The sequence below is a fragment of the Musa acuminata genome, chromosome BXJ3-10 (assembly GCF_036884655.1).
Source record: "Musa acuminata AAA Group cultivar baxijiao chromosome BXJ3-10, Cavendish_Baxijiao_AAA, whole genome shotgun sequence".
In the NCBI taxonomy this organism is placed as follows: domain Eukaryota; kingdom Viridiplantae; phylum Streptophyta; class Magnoliopsida; order Zingiberales; family Musaceae; genus Musa; species Musa acuminata.
The window spans coordinates 32,795,131-32,810,539 of NC_088358.1; the positions used below are offsets into that span (position 1 = coordinate 32,795,131).

Here is a 15,409-nt window from a genome sequence, read left to right on the forward strand (position 1 = left end):
GCCAAATCAGATCGACCGAGCCGACCGACTCATCATCGATTCCCCATGGCAGAGACGTCCAAGAAGCGACCGCTTCCCCCAGACGAATTCGACTCGCCGCCGCCGCCGGAGTACGCTCCTCCCTTCCTTTTTCTACTCCAAACCTCTCCTACTTCTTGTGCGAACTGTAGGGTTCCTTGATTGATTCCGATGTGGGGGCGATGGCAGGCAGAGGCGGGCTAGGTTTCCTAAGGGTAAGAAAGCGAAGAGGGGCAGCGAAGACCTCCCCTTCCATGGGGACGGCGGAGACGGCAACTGGATGGACCCGCAGCTCGCTGCCAAGGAGCGCGCCAAGCGTCGCAACCAGACGCGGGAGAACGAGGTCTTAGGTGACCAGGTGGATGTCTTCTCGGGCGAAATCCAGTACGAGGTGCTTCTACCTTCCCTCGTCACTTAAATCTATGAAATAAAAGCTGTACAAGTGTAGTGGTTTTTGGTAAAAATATGTTTCCTCTCATATCTGATACATGTTTCAGGAAAGACCATGTGTTTGTAGTGCAGCCTTTTACATCACGTTTATGGAAATTAGGCTGTCTGAAAATGTGTCTTGTTGTTTCCTGTCAATCTGTAGGATCGGGGAGAGGTATGGATATCGATTGCTGTCATTTTTTATGAGGATGATGCTTCCATCACATTTAGTTTTTTTGCTAGTAAGTTAATTTTGTGGAGGGGGATACTAAGTATTATTATACACTTGGGCTGCGAAGGATGGGTTTTTTGTGGGTCTTAATGATGCATTTAAATTGGTTCAGGGTTCGATTAATCAGGGTTAGTTATGATAATTTAATTTTGGTTGCTAGAGGATGACCTTTTTGGTTAGCAAGTAGAATTAGAGATTATTTTAGACCACCATTTATATGAGTTATTTTTATTCCGAATTGTTAGGGTTCAACTTCTTTAATTGTGTCAATCTAATCACCTCAACTTTGAGCTTTTGACTTTTCAAAACAAAAACAATCAACTTTACTTTTATGTTTTTATTGATATAGACGGTTTGCTAGTCAGTCAAAAAAAATGTTCCTGATGTCTATTTACATTTCATACCAAGTACTTGACTTGTATGACTATAATATTGAACAAAAATGGCTATGCTTGAGATGCTTAAAAACGGTGCAAGTGAATCGATATGTTCTCTTACTTTGGTTTGGAGCATTCATAATCATAAGTTTTGTTTTTAACCAATGGAATAGTATGTCGGCATGCATCATAGTACCAAGAGAGGAGGGGCGAGGAGAAGAAGAGGGGGAAGAGGAGGTAGAGATGGAGAAGGAGAAGAGGAGGAGGGAGGAGTACCAGATGGGGGCAGGGTGTGGCTGGCAGTGCGATGGTGGGTGGGCAATGACATGCTTCTGCACTTCTGCTTTGTCCACCCACAATGTCTACTCAAGAGTATTCAGAATTCTAGCCGAACTCAATATGGAAAGCCTTTTGTATTAGTTAATACTTGATACACACCTTGTTGAAGATACATTTGGTAAAACTTGTTGTTTTGATATACACTTGTATTTCATTACTTTTCTAAAAATTCTCAACTAAGAATTTCACTTGTTATGTGCTGGCTAATATGTTTTGTTTCCTTAAGATGTTAGCACCAGATACTCAAACTACCATTGTTTTATTTTGTCTGTATTTCTGGGTCACATTATCTTCAGCATTTTTCTCAGAATGAAAGCATTTGAGACTATTGCTTGTGTCTACTATGATCTGTTTCATTTTCTCACTTTATTGTCATTTTTCATCATATATGTAATTATGAATATTCTTTTATTACTCATCAACATTATATGACAGTATCACTACTAATTTTATACATAGACAACTAATAGCTAATGGTGATTATGTGGCAGGATAATGTCAACTTTGAGGATGATGGGATTCAAATAGAACCATTTAATTTGAAGCAAGAGAGAGAAGAAGGTTACTTTGATGCAAATGGAAATTTTGTTGAATACACTAGACAAAATGAAATTAAGGTGTTCCCCCTGCTTTTCCTCTTTGCCCTTTTCTTCCCTTTCCATCTATTCTTTCCCATCCTTTCTGTTCTTCTCCCTTCTTTCTCCCACCACTTCTATTATCACACACACTCGCGCGCACGCGTGTAGATACACATATATATGTATGTATATATATGTATAGTCGTGCAATGTGGGATGTACACTTGACATTTATTTCCGGTCGATCCAGGATGCATGGCTAGATAATGTCGAAGTTGATACAAGATTTGTGGGAAAGTTTCAGCCAAAAAGTACTGCAGAGGAGGTATATGAGGATCTTTCTTCAGATGATATAGGGAAAATAAAAAGAAGAATAGCTGATGCACTTCAGCCAGGAGAAACGGTAACTTCAAGACTTATGAATTATTATTTTTGTTGACTTTATTCTTTTGCAGTTTATTATGATGAATGATTGCTGAAAACGTCTAGTGCTTGTCTTATCAAGTCTTAATTTGTATTCAACTTGCTTATTGGATTTGTCTCGGTTGAACTCTTTCGGTACCAAAATACAGAAGCAATGAACTCATTTCGTGAGGCTTTTGATATTGGCTTTGTAATAGTTGTTACAACTGGATAGGGAGTCTGAAAACAGAAATGTCTTTCCATCTATTGGTGTAACTTTGTTAGTTGTTATCTTGATCAATGCATATCTGACTTGCTAGTTGTCCTGTGGAATCTAAGATTCACTTATGATCATATTTTAAGGTTATAGTTATGTAGGTTCTCTGTCCCCATTTACCTTTAAGAACCCCTTTTATATAGAATCCATGTGGTTGCTGCTGTATACAATTACATGTTACCTTGAATAAATAGTAATTCTTCAGTACTTGCCCTCATATATTATTTAATCTTAGACCCCCCAACTTGTGTCAATAATCAATATGCAGCTGGTATTTCAGGAGTAAATTTAGCTGATTAAACTAGGTAGTTGACTGATTATACACTTATTTTTCCTTCATCTAGGTACCTAAAATAATACTACTGTTGATGATTACTAACTACTGTGGACAATTCAGAATAGACTCAAGGTATTATGGCATAGTTCCTTTCCAGTATGATACATAGGGAGAAATCATGTTGTCTATAGGCCACACACATCCTAATGGCACCAATTAGATCGTGACACTTGCTAGCTTGTTAAAAATCAAATGTGGTTGTGCGCTCCACATGGTGAAGTTAATCCAGTCATGCCCAAATCCACACTTGGTTCACTTGAGAATCACGCTTGTTGATGTGGAGGTGTCTGGTGGTCTAGTGAGTGGCTCGGGTATCTGATCTGCTAAAACTTATTGTTGGGGGCATATACACAACCGTCAAGTTTGTTGGCTATCTGAGATTGGAAGTAGAATAAATGTGTGTTTATTTCTTTGAATTTCACAGAGAGAGCCTTGCATACCTGAGAGCCCCTATTTATGGAGAGCCCTAAATGTATGTGGAAGCATTGTCCAAACCAAATCCATTAAGTTAGAACAGGAAACCGGGTCGCTAGGGTTTTAATGATGATGCGGCTGATGGCATAGATGTTGATCAGGTGCTGATGAGGAGGGAGATGTGGATGTTGATCGGGTTGGCTCTCCACGTCATATTACCTACTATCATTTGCCCCCATTGCACTCCAAGGAGCAAAGTGTGTCAGAGTGCACTGTACACTTCAAGGATTGAGTTGATGTGACATTCCCAACATGGCCGTATCAAAGACAGATGACTCTTCATGGTTTGACTTGACCAAACTGAAAGGTTGGTGATTTTTTTATAGTCCAAGATAGCCGCATCGAAAGTTGATGACGCTTCATGGCCCAACATGGCAGCATCGGGAGTTGAGGATGCTTTGTGGCTTGACATCATCGTGTTGAAAGTTGATGACGTTTGCCCAATATTGGGAGTTGAGGATGCTTTGTGGCTTGACAAGGTCACGATGAAAGTTGATGATGCTTCGTCACCCAAGATGGCCACGTCAAGAGTCCAGGATGCCTTATGGACCAGCATGTCCACATGTCGGGACAGTTCAGAATAGATGCAAGGTATTATGGCATGGCTCTTTCCACTACATATAGGGACAAAGCATGCTGTCCGTAGGCCAGGCACATATCCTAATGGCACCAATTAGATCTTGACACTTGCTAGCAAACATGACAGATCTGGCATGCCAGTCCTTTGATCCATCTCAAATTTGATGCTGCAAACAGTTTCTTAGACAAACTAGTAACAACATGATTTCTGTGAACATTCTTATTCAACTTCTTCTGTGGCATTCTTATCTGCAATTAAATATCTGACTTTTGCTGTTTCACAATTGTTTCATGAGGTTCTAATGTGGATGAGAAAGCATTTGAGTTCTGTTTAGATCACAAAAATAAAAAAGGAATCTAACCACTTAATTAATTATTTATATACTGAAATACTTCCATCGAACAGTGGTCTTCAAGCAGAGTGATAATACTAGGATATTTGCAGTTTTATTACGTTACTGAGTCTGATGCTTTTCTAATTTTTGCCGTCTTCTATTTCAGATAATACAAGCTTTGAAAAGGTTGAAAGGAACTTCCACTGACAAGAAAGCAAAGATGTTGGATGCCACAAAACAGATATTTGATCAACTCACTGAAGATGCCATGAAACTCATGGAGAATGGAGATTACAGTTGAGTGTAATTACATGTCATCAAACTATATATTTATATAATTATTGGTTGGTTGAAGAAGGATTGCCATCTTGTATCATGGGGTTATGCTGATCATTTTCTGGCCCGTCATGCCAATTGGCACGCCTCCTGTTCTGTTTGACACAGACCATTGCGTGCCCCCTGTTGTGTTTGATAGAGACCAAAAGTTGGCTGGTCATTTGACCTGTGTTGATATGTTCTGATTGGAACGGTAATCCTTGAGTCACACTGTAGTAGGTTATCCTCATTATGCACTAAGGTGTTTGCTCTTTGATGAGGTGGGATCTTTTTTTTTTCTTTTCAAGTGGTCTTAATGCATGTTTCCTATTAAGGAAACAAACTAGATAAGCTAGGTCTTTTACAACCACTTGAGGTTATTGTGCTGTTGTTGTGCTCTAACATCTCTATTTTCTCTTGAAGAGTTTCCTGATTGGAAGGCTCAAATGCTTTTGATAAGATAGTGAAATGATTTGCCCAGTTGTTCAATACTTCAATATAACTAACTTTTTTTCCTTTGTTTGGTTTCCAGATGTTTACTATGAAGAACAGGAGACCTTTGCGCGGGAAGCAGGTGGATGTGTCGTTTCTTCTAATTTTTTTGAGAAGTATACACTTAATTATTTACAGATAAATACATACAGTAACCTGTAGACCATAATAGCAAGTCGGACTTTCCTATATATCCGACAGGCATAAATATGCTTCTTGAGACCTCTCTTTTGTTTGTGTCTGTTTTTATGTCAATTTTTGGTGCTCAAGTTTATTCTTCTGCTCTTGATGTACTGTTAATACCTTATTTCAAAATCTGTACTTATCATAATGATTTTTTTGCTTTTGTTGCTTGTTATGTTCAAAGATTGTGAGTAGTTTCAATCATATTGATGCTTATCTTTCAGTTTGCAACAGTATTTCTGATTAGCAACCTTCGCTATCCAAGTACAGGAGTGATGTAGCATTTATCTGCTATATGTCTGTCTTTGGCGACGATAATTTATTGTAGCTACTGAGTACTGACGAACTTGAAATTGCATAGGCTTTCATTCTTCTGCTTCCCAGAAGATTTATACGATCGTTCTGTTTACTGAATCCTTTTTCTGCATTTTAAAACCATACCTTGAGCAGCCTTTCTCTATCATATATATGAGCAGGTGTTTTGGTAACTTGAATATTATGTATGGGATATATCTACTGTTAGCAACTTTATATGCAATCTTAAGAAGGAAAAGAGAGTACAGGCCATAAAAACCTACAGAACTTTATATGTTATCCTTTTTTTTAAAACTCATTCTTGAGCCTGAGACTATTTTTTCTGTCACAGTATTAGAATGGAGTGACTTTTCTGATAGAAGTTTGTTGCTCACAAATTATGACTCGTCTTTCACTTTCATAGACTTTAGTTTTATGCTTCATTTTTCTCCTCCTATCATGTACCACAGAATATTTTTCTCTTTGTTATATTATCTTTATCAGTTTGGCTTATATCCTTTTTATAGGTTAAACAATCTTATACACTAGTTGAAAGACAAACTCTATGACTAGGACTCAACCATTCCTTCCTTCATAGCTCGTATTATGGTTTATGATGACAAATTTTCAGTTTTTTGGGCTTAAAACATTATCACCATTAAACACTTCAGGTCATTACATGCTATAGCTGGAGACTACTTCAAATGATGAGAAGATGAATGAAAATCAAGCAACATAAAACTGGTTTTTGCATTACACTAATAATTTTTGAGTCACCGAGGCAAATATAATTACAAGAAGAAATCGCTTTTGAACTGGAGTCATCTTTTCAAACTCTTTAATGCATGTAGAAAGAGTCTAGATGAGTGGGGGCTTAACATAGTTCAGTGAGTTCCATTTTTTATTAGCCTTATTTACTAGGATCGTGTCACCTATCATGCTCCAAAGGTAATGTTTTTACCATCTGTTAATTTCTATGGAGAAGGTATCTTGGTTGTGAGAACTGATCAGAATGTGTTTCTTGTTTGTGATAAATGATTCCTTATCTGTTTCGTGTTGTTCCTCGGGGTATGTTGAGCCTCTAAATGGGTAACTTTCTACAAAACCTACTTTATATCATAGTGGTCATTTACATCTGAGGAAAAGATTGATCCACTTGATTATAAAATTATATCGTTTTTATGTTAATGCATAATAACCTATATATTTAATGGTGCATGCTCTGCAGTCAACTGTTGGCACCTGTTAGTCTATCTTTTATGTTACTTGAATATGGAATTGTTGAAACAAAGAAGTTCAATGTCATGGCACATTATTATGTCAAAAGAAGATGGTAGGTCAAGAAGGATTGATCGGTTAACTTAGATGGTAGATCATGCTTTTTTTCTGCTAACCTGACTAAAGACCTATGTGTGTGGTCACATGACCAGATCTGCACATGTGGCCAGCTGTTCTATGTATGCATGTGGTCGCATGGCTACACTAACTGCATTTCGGTGTATGATATTCTGCTGTGAGTGTCCATATGTAGAACTATAAAGGAGTGGCTTGCTTTGCTATGAGTAGGTGATGTTTTGCAGCTATATTGTTCTTAGTTCCACTGTCTTTCCTTAGTGCTACTTTTTATTTCTAATAACTCCTTAAGGTGGACATCTAAATGTAGGATACCATATTTGTTATGTTGAACATGGATTTTCTTAGCAATTATTCAACTGATTATCTTTTTCATCTTCCATGTACTATACTACTATGTCAGGAAGTAATTATGAACTTGTAAAATTTAATCTATTGCAGAAGGATATGAGCGATTAACTCGTGCAAAAGCTGATACGACTGGTACAAAAGGCATCATTTCTGAATCAGATTGTGTGGAGGATATATTTTCTGATGGTATGCAACATGGAGAACAAAAATCAGAGATATGGGACATACATCCTAGACCTTCGGCAGTTAATGTCTCTGTTCAACAAGCATCACCCGATGATAGTGGTGACAAAATTGACATGTTTGGGGATGAAGAAAATGCCAACGAGAATCTACCTGTCCCCAGTGCTGAGCAGGCTGATCAACCTACTTCAGGAAGCTTGGGTTCTTCCCAAGACCTGGGCTCTGGAGGTTTTTTTTTTTTTTTAATGTGTCAAAATGAATGCCCTCCCTTAACTAGGTGGCTACGGCCGTCCATGTAAGTGATTTTCTTCTAAAGTTTGATTCCCGTGCAGCTGTCAGTCATGGAGGGGATGGAAATGATTATGTATATGACGAAACATCCGGGTAAGCAGTTCAGCCATCTTTTTTGAAAAAATTAAGGAGTCCTAGCATCTCATTCTCCAGTTTTTATTTTTTGATGTCAAATCAATCTTTGACTGACTCAACGGAAATTCTTCTGGATAAATTGGATGGCAAATATGTATATTTTTTCTTATTAATCAATTTAATCTACAGGGTCATTTCTTGTTTATTCTTTTTCTGTGATGTAAAAGTAGGCATGTTAAAATGGAGTGCTGATGAAGGAAAAAGAAGGCAGTGTACTTTTTGCTGTTAAATTGTGTTGTTTAAACTAAGCACAAAATTCTTCACAGCGAATGCTTTACTATGTTTGTTATTTGTTTTAGTTTGAGAAACCATCTCCTGAACTCGGTCATATCTTCTAATTTTGGTCAAAGGTTGGAATTTTAGACCAACAAATTTTATTATTGTCTTCATTGTTTGATCTTGTAGTGTGTAAACTAGAATTTTGAATCTTGAAGCACACATCCAGTTATTCTGTATCTTTGGACTCGATTTTGTTGTGTTCATTAACTTCATTGAAGAATACCTTTTACCTTAACAATCTGATGTTTTTTCCAGTTTGAAGTGGCTTTACTAGTATGCCTCTAGTTTCGTCAGATATCTTGATTTTGATAAATTCTTATTTTGCCTGCTTCTTTGCTGTAATAGTTAATAACTTTCTATTTTGCCTGCTTCCGTGCAGTTACTATTACAGCAGCAGCTTGGGCTATTATTATGATCCTACTTCGGGAATGTACTGCTGTGGTGCAACAGGGACATGGTATTTATGGCTAAAATTAAGTTAACACCAGTAGTCGTGAAATACACCATTTATTTAGTTTTTAATTCTTCCACACCTATTGTCTTTTTTCTTTTCTTCTTTGTTATTCTTATCATTGACCTTACCACCATCACCACCATTGTTGTCTCGTTGGTGACAACACAAATAACCATGGGACCAAGTTACCTGCGTGGATCATATTTAAATAATATAACATAGAATGATTAACCTTTGTGGTTAATCCATGGTTCGCGTTACCAGTCCGTATCGACGTATCGACCAACCATCAGTATGGTACGTGTCGAGTTATACTGAGCTATATCGAACATACCAACACATGGTACATAGGGACATACTGATGTATCGCTCGTACCAATCTCCTGTTGGATCAATATATATCGTCCGTATTGAGCGGTACATCATGGTACGGCAAACCTTGAGTTAATCAAGTTTATAAATACTATTATATTGCTTTTCGGAGCGTAAGGTTATTTTGTTCTTTGCAATGATTTTCATGTAGCGAAGCAATTCATTGGTCATTGTTATATCAGCAGAATTGTATGACTTTGAATTTTTTTCCCTTTATTCTCCTAGTTGTTCCTATAATCTGTTCCATCTAGAGTAATTCTCAAGCTTTCTATTAAAAAGTAGTTTTTTTTTCATTCAGGTACACATTTGATGAGCATAGCGGCACCTACACTGAAATTCAGAGTTCCACAACCGAGAGTTGAAGAGTCTATAAATGGACCAAATGTATAATCTGCTCATAAGAACTCCAATGTTGTAAGTCTACTGAAACGACAACCAAGTGTGACATAACTTTCTACAGCATGCACAGACAAGAAAGATACATTTAGGTCATCTGAGTTTCTGGGTGTAGCCAACCGTTCACCCCGTTTTTAATTTAATGGGATAATTTGAACCAGTTTCTTGACTTCAGTTTGCGGCTGATCTTTAAAAGCTTCTGTAGGGACAGAATAGTGTCATTCATGGGGTCTGATAGGTGCTTGGTTTCCTCTTAATTTTTGCTGTGGTTGTTAAAGGTGAATACAGAGAGTGAAAATGCAGCGAGCAGCATGCATATATTCCTAGTAGTTGTCTACTTGATCCTGCAGCCCGGCAGATGTACCCGTTGATGAAGCCATTTCTGGAGCAACGTTTCACCTTCCATACGAATAGAGGAGGTAAGACTTGAGACATCTTCCGCCATGAAGTCACTCTTATAGGTTCAGAAAGCACTTGAAGATGCTGCTTAGCTATTAGGTTTTCATTTTTTTCCTGTCTTGATTGGAAGCTATTCTTTTAAGATGGTAATTTGTACTTTTGTCAAATTTGTTCACACAAAAGGCACACATGTTTGTGATGGTAACACAGGAGGGAATTTTATCCTTATAAAATTTAAGATTCTTCGTGAACATCTCTCCTGTGTTACTATCAATCCAAACAATACAAGGTTACCAATATCAAAACAATATACTAATATAAAATGATTAAATTATCCGGTTAGTTTTAAAGTTTATTTTAATGTTCAAAGTTTGTTAGTTTATGGAGATTACCAAAAGTTGTATGGGTAAGTTTTTTTTTTTTTTAAATGTTTTTGGGGATATTTAAGTTAGATCGAAATTTAGAGGGATGAATCATAATTAGTTTTTCCATTATACTTTTGCTGTGTGCTTCAATTTCAACTTCCTTTTATTTATTCCTTTTTGCAAAAGAAAAATGGATTTTGATTGGAGAGCAAAACATTGGTCATCCGTGAGAGAATTAATTTAACACTCTCATTCGTCCTCATTATATAAATTCATCTTGACTTACCTTAATAATAAGAAAAGGGTTGCATTCGGGTGAACCAAAAATTCTAGCTTAGATTCTCAATACAAATATAATTATATATGCCTATTTCTTGTAAACTTGGCCAATAAATTTGTAAGTCGATGTTCTTCATGAAAAATTAAAAAAATTATTTGATATATTTTTATACCTTAAATATTAGTCTAATTGTAATATATCAATTGCTTTTACCAAAAATTAAGGGTTCAAATTCTATCTGACATATTTAATTATTGCCATGAAAAAAAAAGTGACACTTAATTTAGTTGGTAAAAATCTTAATAATTTATTATAAGATTTTAAATTCAATTCCTGTATATCTTTATATTAATAAAGATCACATAGAAATTCCGTTTCCCCATATTTCAGATTTTCTCTCTCTACGTAGGGTCCATTTCATAAGTCAACTCTGATGTGGCAATTGAATGGATTCCAAATAGAAGTCACGCACCACCGACGACCTTCCCTTTGCTATTTTGACCAAGGATACAGTGGTCAACTTTTATGTGGAAATTGCATGGATTTCAATGGAACTCACCAGTCAAACGATGCACGAACATTAAATACCAGAACACTACATTAGTGTAAGCGACAAGGTTTGACGAATGACTTCGAGCGCATGCAAAGCGGACGGTCAGCTGAAAGCCTGAGTCCCGCACTCATGGTAGCTCTGCGTGTGAACATCTACCAAGCATTGAGTGTTGCTGCAGCAAGAAAGATCTCCTCCTCGCTTCCATCCCAATCACAGCTCGTGCAACCACGTCCCTCCATGGCCAAACTCTGGCCAATCTTCTGCGTCTTCGGTGCTTCTGTGACTTCGGCCTTCATCTCCACTGACAGGCTCGGAGGTTCAAGCCCGCAAAGCTCGGAACTCACAGCAGCAAATCTGACGCATCTCTTCGACGCCATGTCCGGCGAGGCCACCACCTCCTTCCACGCCACCTCAGCTCTTCCCAAGAGCTTCGACCCCGCGAACCCTCCAAGAACCGAAGCTCTACCCCTTCTCCTCCTCCTCCAACGAAGCTCGAACACCACCGTGTGCGGCTCGAGCAGTTCACCTACGGGGTCGGCGGCGCCCTGGCACTCGATGGTGGCGATCTCCTCCCAACGCGGGTTGCCTGTCGCAGGGACCTCACGCGTGTCGACGCGAATTCTTCTCCCGGTTCCTGCCACCACAAAGTATCTGATGCTCAAGTTGCCCGGGAGATCAAGATCGAAGTTTGACAGTCTATCAACCTTTATCTCACATCTGAGGTGAGAGAGCTCACTGCAATTAGACATAACGAAGTGAATGGAATGAGAAGGAGAGGTAGAGAGATCAAAGAAGAGACCGAAGTGGATATTGACGGTCGTCAGGCAACGGCTGCTTATATACAAGTTGAAAGTGCGAGGGGTGTCTCAGGCAGTGGAAGCGGGCCAATTTGTTGATAGCGAAAGAAGAATAGCTTGATATATAATTGTGTTGTTCGATATGAACCCCAACCCCTGTGGGCACTGCAGAAGATGGCCAACTGTAATAGACTTTGGATGAACCAGGAGCCAGAGGCCACAAAACAAAAAGGGTCATATGGAAGTGCTTTTGTGGAGATAAGGCTCAGCATGGTGGACTTGTAACCTCCATGAAGGAAGTCAAAAGGATTCAGGCTCCTGTTCGAGGAGATGTGTGGGTTATGCAACCACTTACCTTGGTCATCCACTAAGCCATAAGTGAGGGATAGCAGCACTTGGTGGTCGTTGGTCTTCACATTTGACTTTGGACAGGAATGTAGGAAGTGCAGCATTACTTTTTGTTGAGACTCAGAAATAGGGCCTTTTAATTTGAATCAAGTCACACAGTATACAGATCAATGCAAGTAGAACACGAATGATTCATGTAATCAACTTGTGTGGAAGCTAAAGTGTGCATCTAATAAGAACTTTGAAATCTAATTCTTGAGGTAAAGTTGACCTCTTCCTCAAAATCGAAACAAGTATCTTTAAAAGCCATATATCTGAACATAATTTCTGTTCTTCATTCTACATGCTGCCATATACATCATACAAAGTCAACATCAATAATACACCCTCACCATTGCTTCCACTCTTCAGTCACAATAATACTTGAGAGAGGATTGGTTTTGACATGAACAGTCTGTGGAAGCATCCATTATTGCATGCAGGATATTGAGTGCATCCGACTGTTTTCCCAGTACTGAATGGGTTGACCAGGAGATGGGGCTACTCGGTGAGATTAGTATGTGGCCCAAACTTCAAAAAGGCTACAATTCACTCCACATGTGTGTGTGTGTGTGTGTGTGTATGAGAGAGAGAGAGAGAGAGAGAGAGAGAGAGAGAGAGAGATGAATACGAATCCAAGAACGATAGCCAGATCTGTCAGCATTGGATAAAACTCCATGAGATTCAATGGTGAGACAGAGGAGAGAATCTCGTCTGCATGGGATTAAGGATGAGTCATGACTAAATGCTTTACAAAAAGATTGGCAAGTGTTCATCAGATTGACATGGATCAAGCGTAGAAAGAAGATGCAGGGATGAGAATGTTGCAGTGCAAACAGGATCTTGAATCTGATATGATAGACTAAGGAATATAGTGATAAAATAGTGATCAATAGATAGTTAGAGGAGGATTAGAATGGTGAACGAATTCTTAGAGGAGGAGCTGTGATCATAACATTGATTGTAAAATATAAAGAGCATGTTTTTCTAACAATGAAGGATGACAACAAAGATATCCATGGAAAAGCTTACCTATGTTCGAGAATAGTGGAGAAATACTCCTCACCTAATCCAACTCAAACACAAGATGCATTTTTCCATATGTTTTATTTTGCTTATTCCTTTTGGTTCTGAATATTTCAGCTAATTGGCTAATCTTATATGCTTAAAAAGTGTAAATGAGGTATTCTTATCATTCGACCCGCTTTAAGCAGACACATGAGTAGTCTCAGAAGTCATGCTAATCCTTAATGGGATCCTACAATCCGATTACTACATCTGTGTTGCTCTCATTATTAGATTGGAGCCTTCGCAGATCACATGTTTGTGGCTTTTCATTTTGAAACCTAGTTCTTATGTTTATGAAGTACTTCAGTGAATGGAAGCATGCAGATAAAGTTGTGATGCTTGTTCAAGATAAAACAATCTATGTAGTACTTCAGTGAATGGAAGCATGCAGATAAAATTCTGATGCTTGTTCAAGAGAAAACATTCATTCTTAGGCATTGACATAGAAGACTAATTCCTTTGTTATTGTTTTCATCTTGGTTCTTATATTCAACATATGTTACAGTTAAATGGCTCATGCAAACATCTCCTGTGGTGAATGATCTAATTCCTTGGGTCCTTGGTGGAGGAATGACTCTTATTCAAGTTAATCTATATATTCCATTGTGGATGCTCTGGCAAAGAAAACCTCATCAGCTTCCAAGGAAAATATAGAAAGTTCACAAGATAAAAGGTAATGTTGTACTTCAACATCCATCCTCCTTAATCTCTTCAAAACTTAGTTGGTCATGTTTCACCTATATGTAGACTTGCTTTGTGATTTATGAGCTCTCTCTACAACCTACATTATGGTCCTGCTCATGATGCTTAGTTGTGTGTGTGTGTTTGTCCAGATCTCATTGGAACTTAGTCATACATATATCTCTCTCTTCCACTGGAGAAGCTAATCTATGAAATTGCAAAGCAGGTTTTTCTTGTAACACTGTCATAGATTCTTCCAATTTTAGTGGTAGAATATCTAATATATCGACATGATTGTAGCATTTCAGCAATTTTTCCTTGCATTGGCAGGTTCCATACAACTGCTCTAGCATTTATCTTTCATTAAATCAATCTGTTTGTTGACCTCAATGGAATGACACTCCTACCAATACGAGATCCGAGGAGGAGGATCAATGTGCTCTAGCTTGGTTGCTGTCTCTATGAACTTACTTTTTAAGTGCATGGAAAATATGCAGCCTTAGCAGTACCTTAATCACAGTGATGCTTTCAATATTCAGTTTTTATGATTAGTAGGAGGAGAACACCTTTGCACAACCCATAACAGAGATAGGGCACCCTGGCAATAGTCAAGGGGAATCAATGTTATGCATGCATGATTAGGTATGAGATTGAGGTGGATTGAAGGTTATGACATCTGTGTTTTATTTTTGTGCTTGTTTTGTAGGTTTTCTCCTGATGCAGTAACTGGTAGCATATAGTAAACTTATTAAGGGCGAGGTTTGATGCCAAAATATATTTGCTCTTTCGCGTAACATAAAAAAGTATTTCTACTTATGTTAATCTTTCACGGATCTCGCATTAGTGGAAAGACAACCAAAGGTGCTTAAGCCGATACGGCACGTTAGGACGGATTTGATGCTTGATATGTATAAAGTAGCAATAATTTGTCGATGGTATTTGATCCTGCAATATTGACTGTAACATGGTTAGATAGAACTCTTATGATTAAAGCAGTTGTGATGATTCAAATCTACTACTTATTTTATTGAGGTGATTCTTAGTGCACTTAACCTGCCATCCACAATAAGAAAAGCATCTGATGCCAGTTTTTTGTCTCACTGCTCCTCCTTCACATTGATTCAGTGTCTGCAGAAATCCTCACCAGGGTTGTGAGGCATTCACACCTAAGCCAAAGGCGATCATCTTTTGAGCACTTCAATGTAGACCAGAAGAAAAAGGGAAGGAAACTAATAAACTTCTGCTAGTTGCTTGCTCTTTTCAGACTTCTGCTGGTCCAAGCAACATCTTTTGCTTGCAAAGGGGGATTCTTTGTTTTCCAAGAGTAAGAACAAAGAGATGTGCTGCGGTTGGCTGGGTGGTTCTGGTGGGGAACATCCTCCAAAGAATTGCATTTCTTTGGTG

General features: G+C 38.2%; 2 protein-coding genes across 3 annotated transcripts; one reads left to right on the top strand and one right to left on the bottom strand.

Moving 5' to 3' along the window:
* Nucleotides 1-10,216, top strand: LOC135651963 (uncharacterized). Of its 2 annotated transcripts, XR_010502008.1 has the most exons (11): nt 1-110; nt 208-409; nt 1,887-2,012; nt 2,224-2,376; nt 4,544-4,673; nt 5,225-5,266; nt 7,456-7,776; nt 7,881-7,932; nt 8,633-8,710; nt 9,378-9,493; nt 9,754-10,216. XR_010502008.1 is itself a non-coding variant. In XM_065172648.1 (10 exons), the coding sequence occupies exons 1-10, from the start codon at nt 46-48 to the stop codon at nt 9,439-9,441; spliced, it is 1,233 nt and encodes a 410-aa protein (XP_065028720.1). In that variant the 5' UTR covers nt 1-45; the 3' UTR covers nt 9,442-9,649. The 2 variants fall into 2 exon arrangements, 1 of the variants encoding a protein (XP_065028720.1); XM_065172648.1 differs by lacking the exon at nt 9,754-10,216 and having other exon boundaries at nt 9,378-9,649.
* A 791-nt stretch (nt 10,217-11,007) lies between these two features.
* Nucleotides 11,008-12,007, bottom strand: LOC108951477 (uncharacterized). Its single transcript, XM_018819309.2, has one exon. The coding sequence runs from the start codon at nt 11,819-11,821 to the stop codon at nt 11,225-11,227; it is 597 nt and encodes a 198-aa protein (XP_018674854.2). The 5' UTR covers nt 11,822-12,007; the 3' UTR covers nt 11,008-11,224.
* Nucleotides 12,008-15,409: the final 3,402 nt, after the last annotated feature.

Bases quoted from the DNA above. Each gene is read 5' to 3' on its own strand.
- LOC135651963 (XM_065172648.1), top strand. From the start codon at position 46: ATGGCAGAGACGTCCAAGAAGCGACCGCTTCCCCCAGACGAATTCGAC. The intron at 7,777-7,880 runs GTTTTTTTTTTT...ATTCCCGTGCAG, and splicing joins CCAAGACCTGGGCTCTGGAG to CTGTCAGTCATGGAGGGGAT. The intron at 7,933-8,632 runs GTAAGCAGTTCA...GCTTCCGTGCAG, and splicing joins GTATATGACGAAACATCCGG to TTACTATTACAGCAGCAGCT.
- LOC108951477 (XM_018819309.2), bottom strand. From the start codon at position 11,821: ATGTCTAATTGCAGTGAGCTCTCTCACCTCAGATGTGAGATAAAGGTT.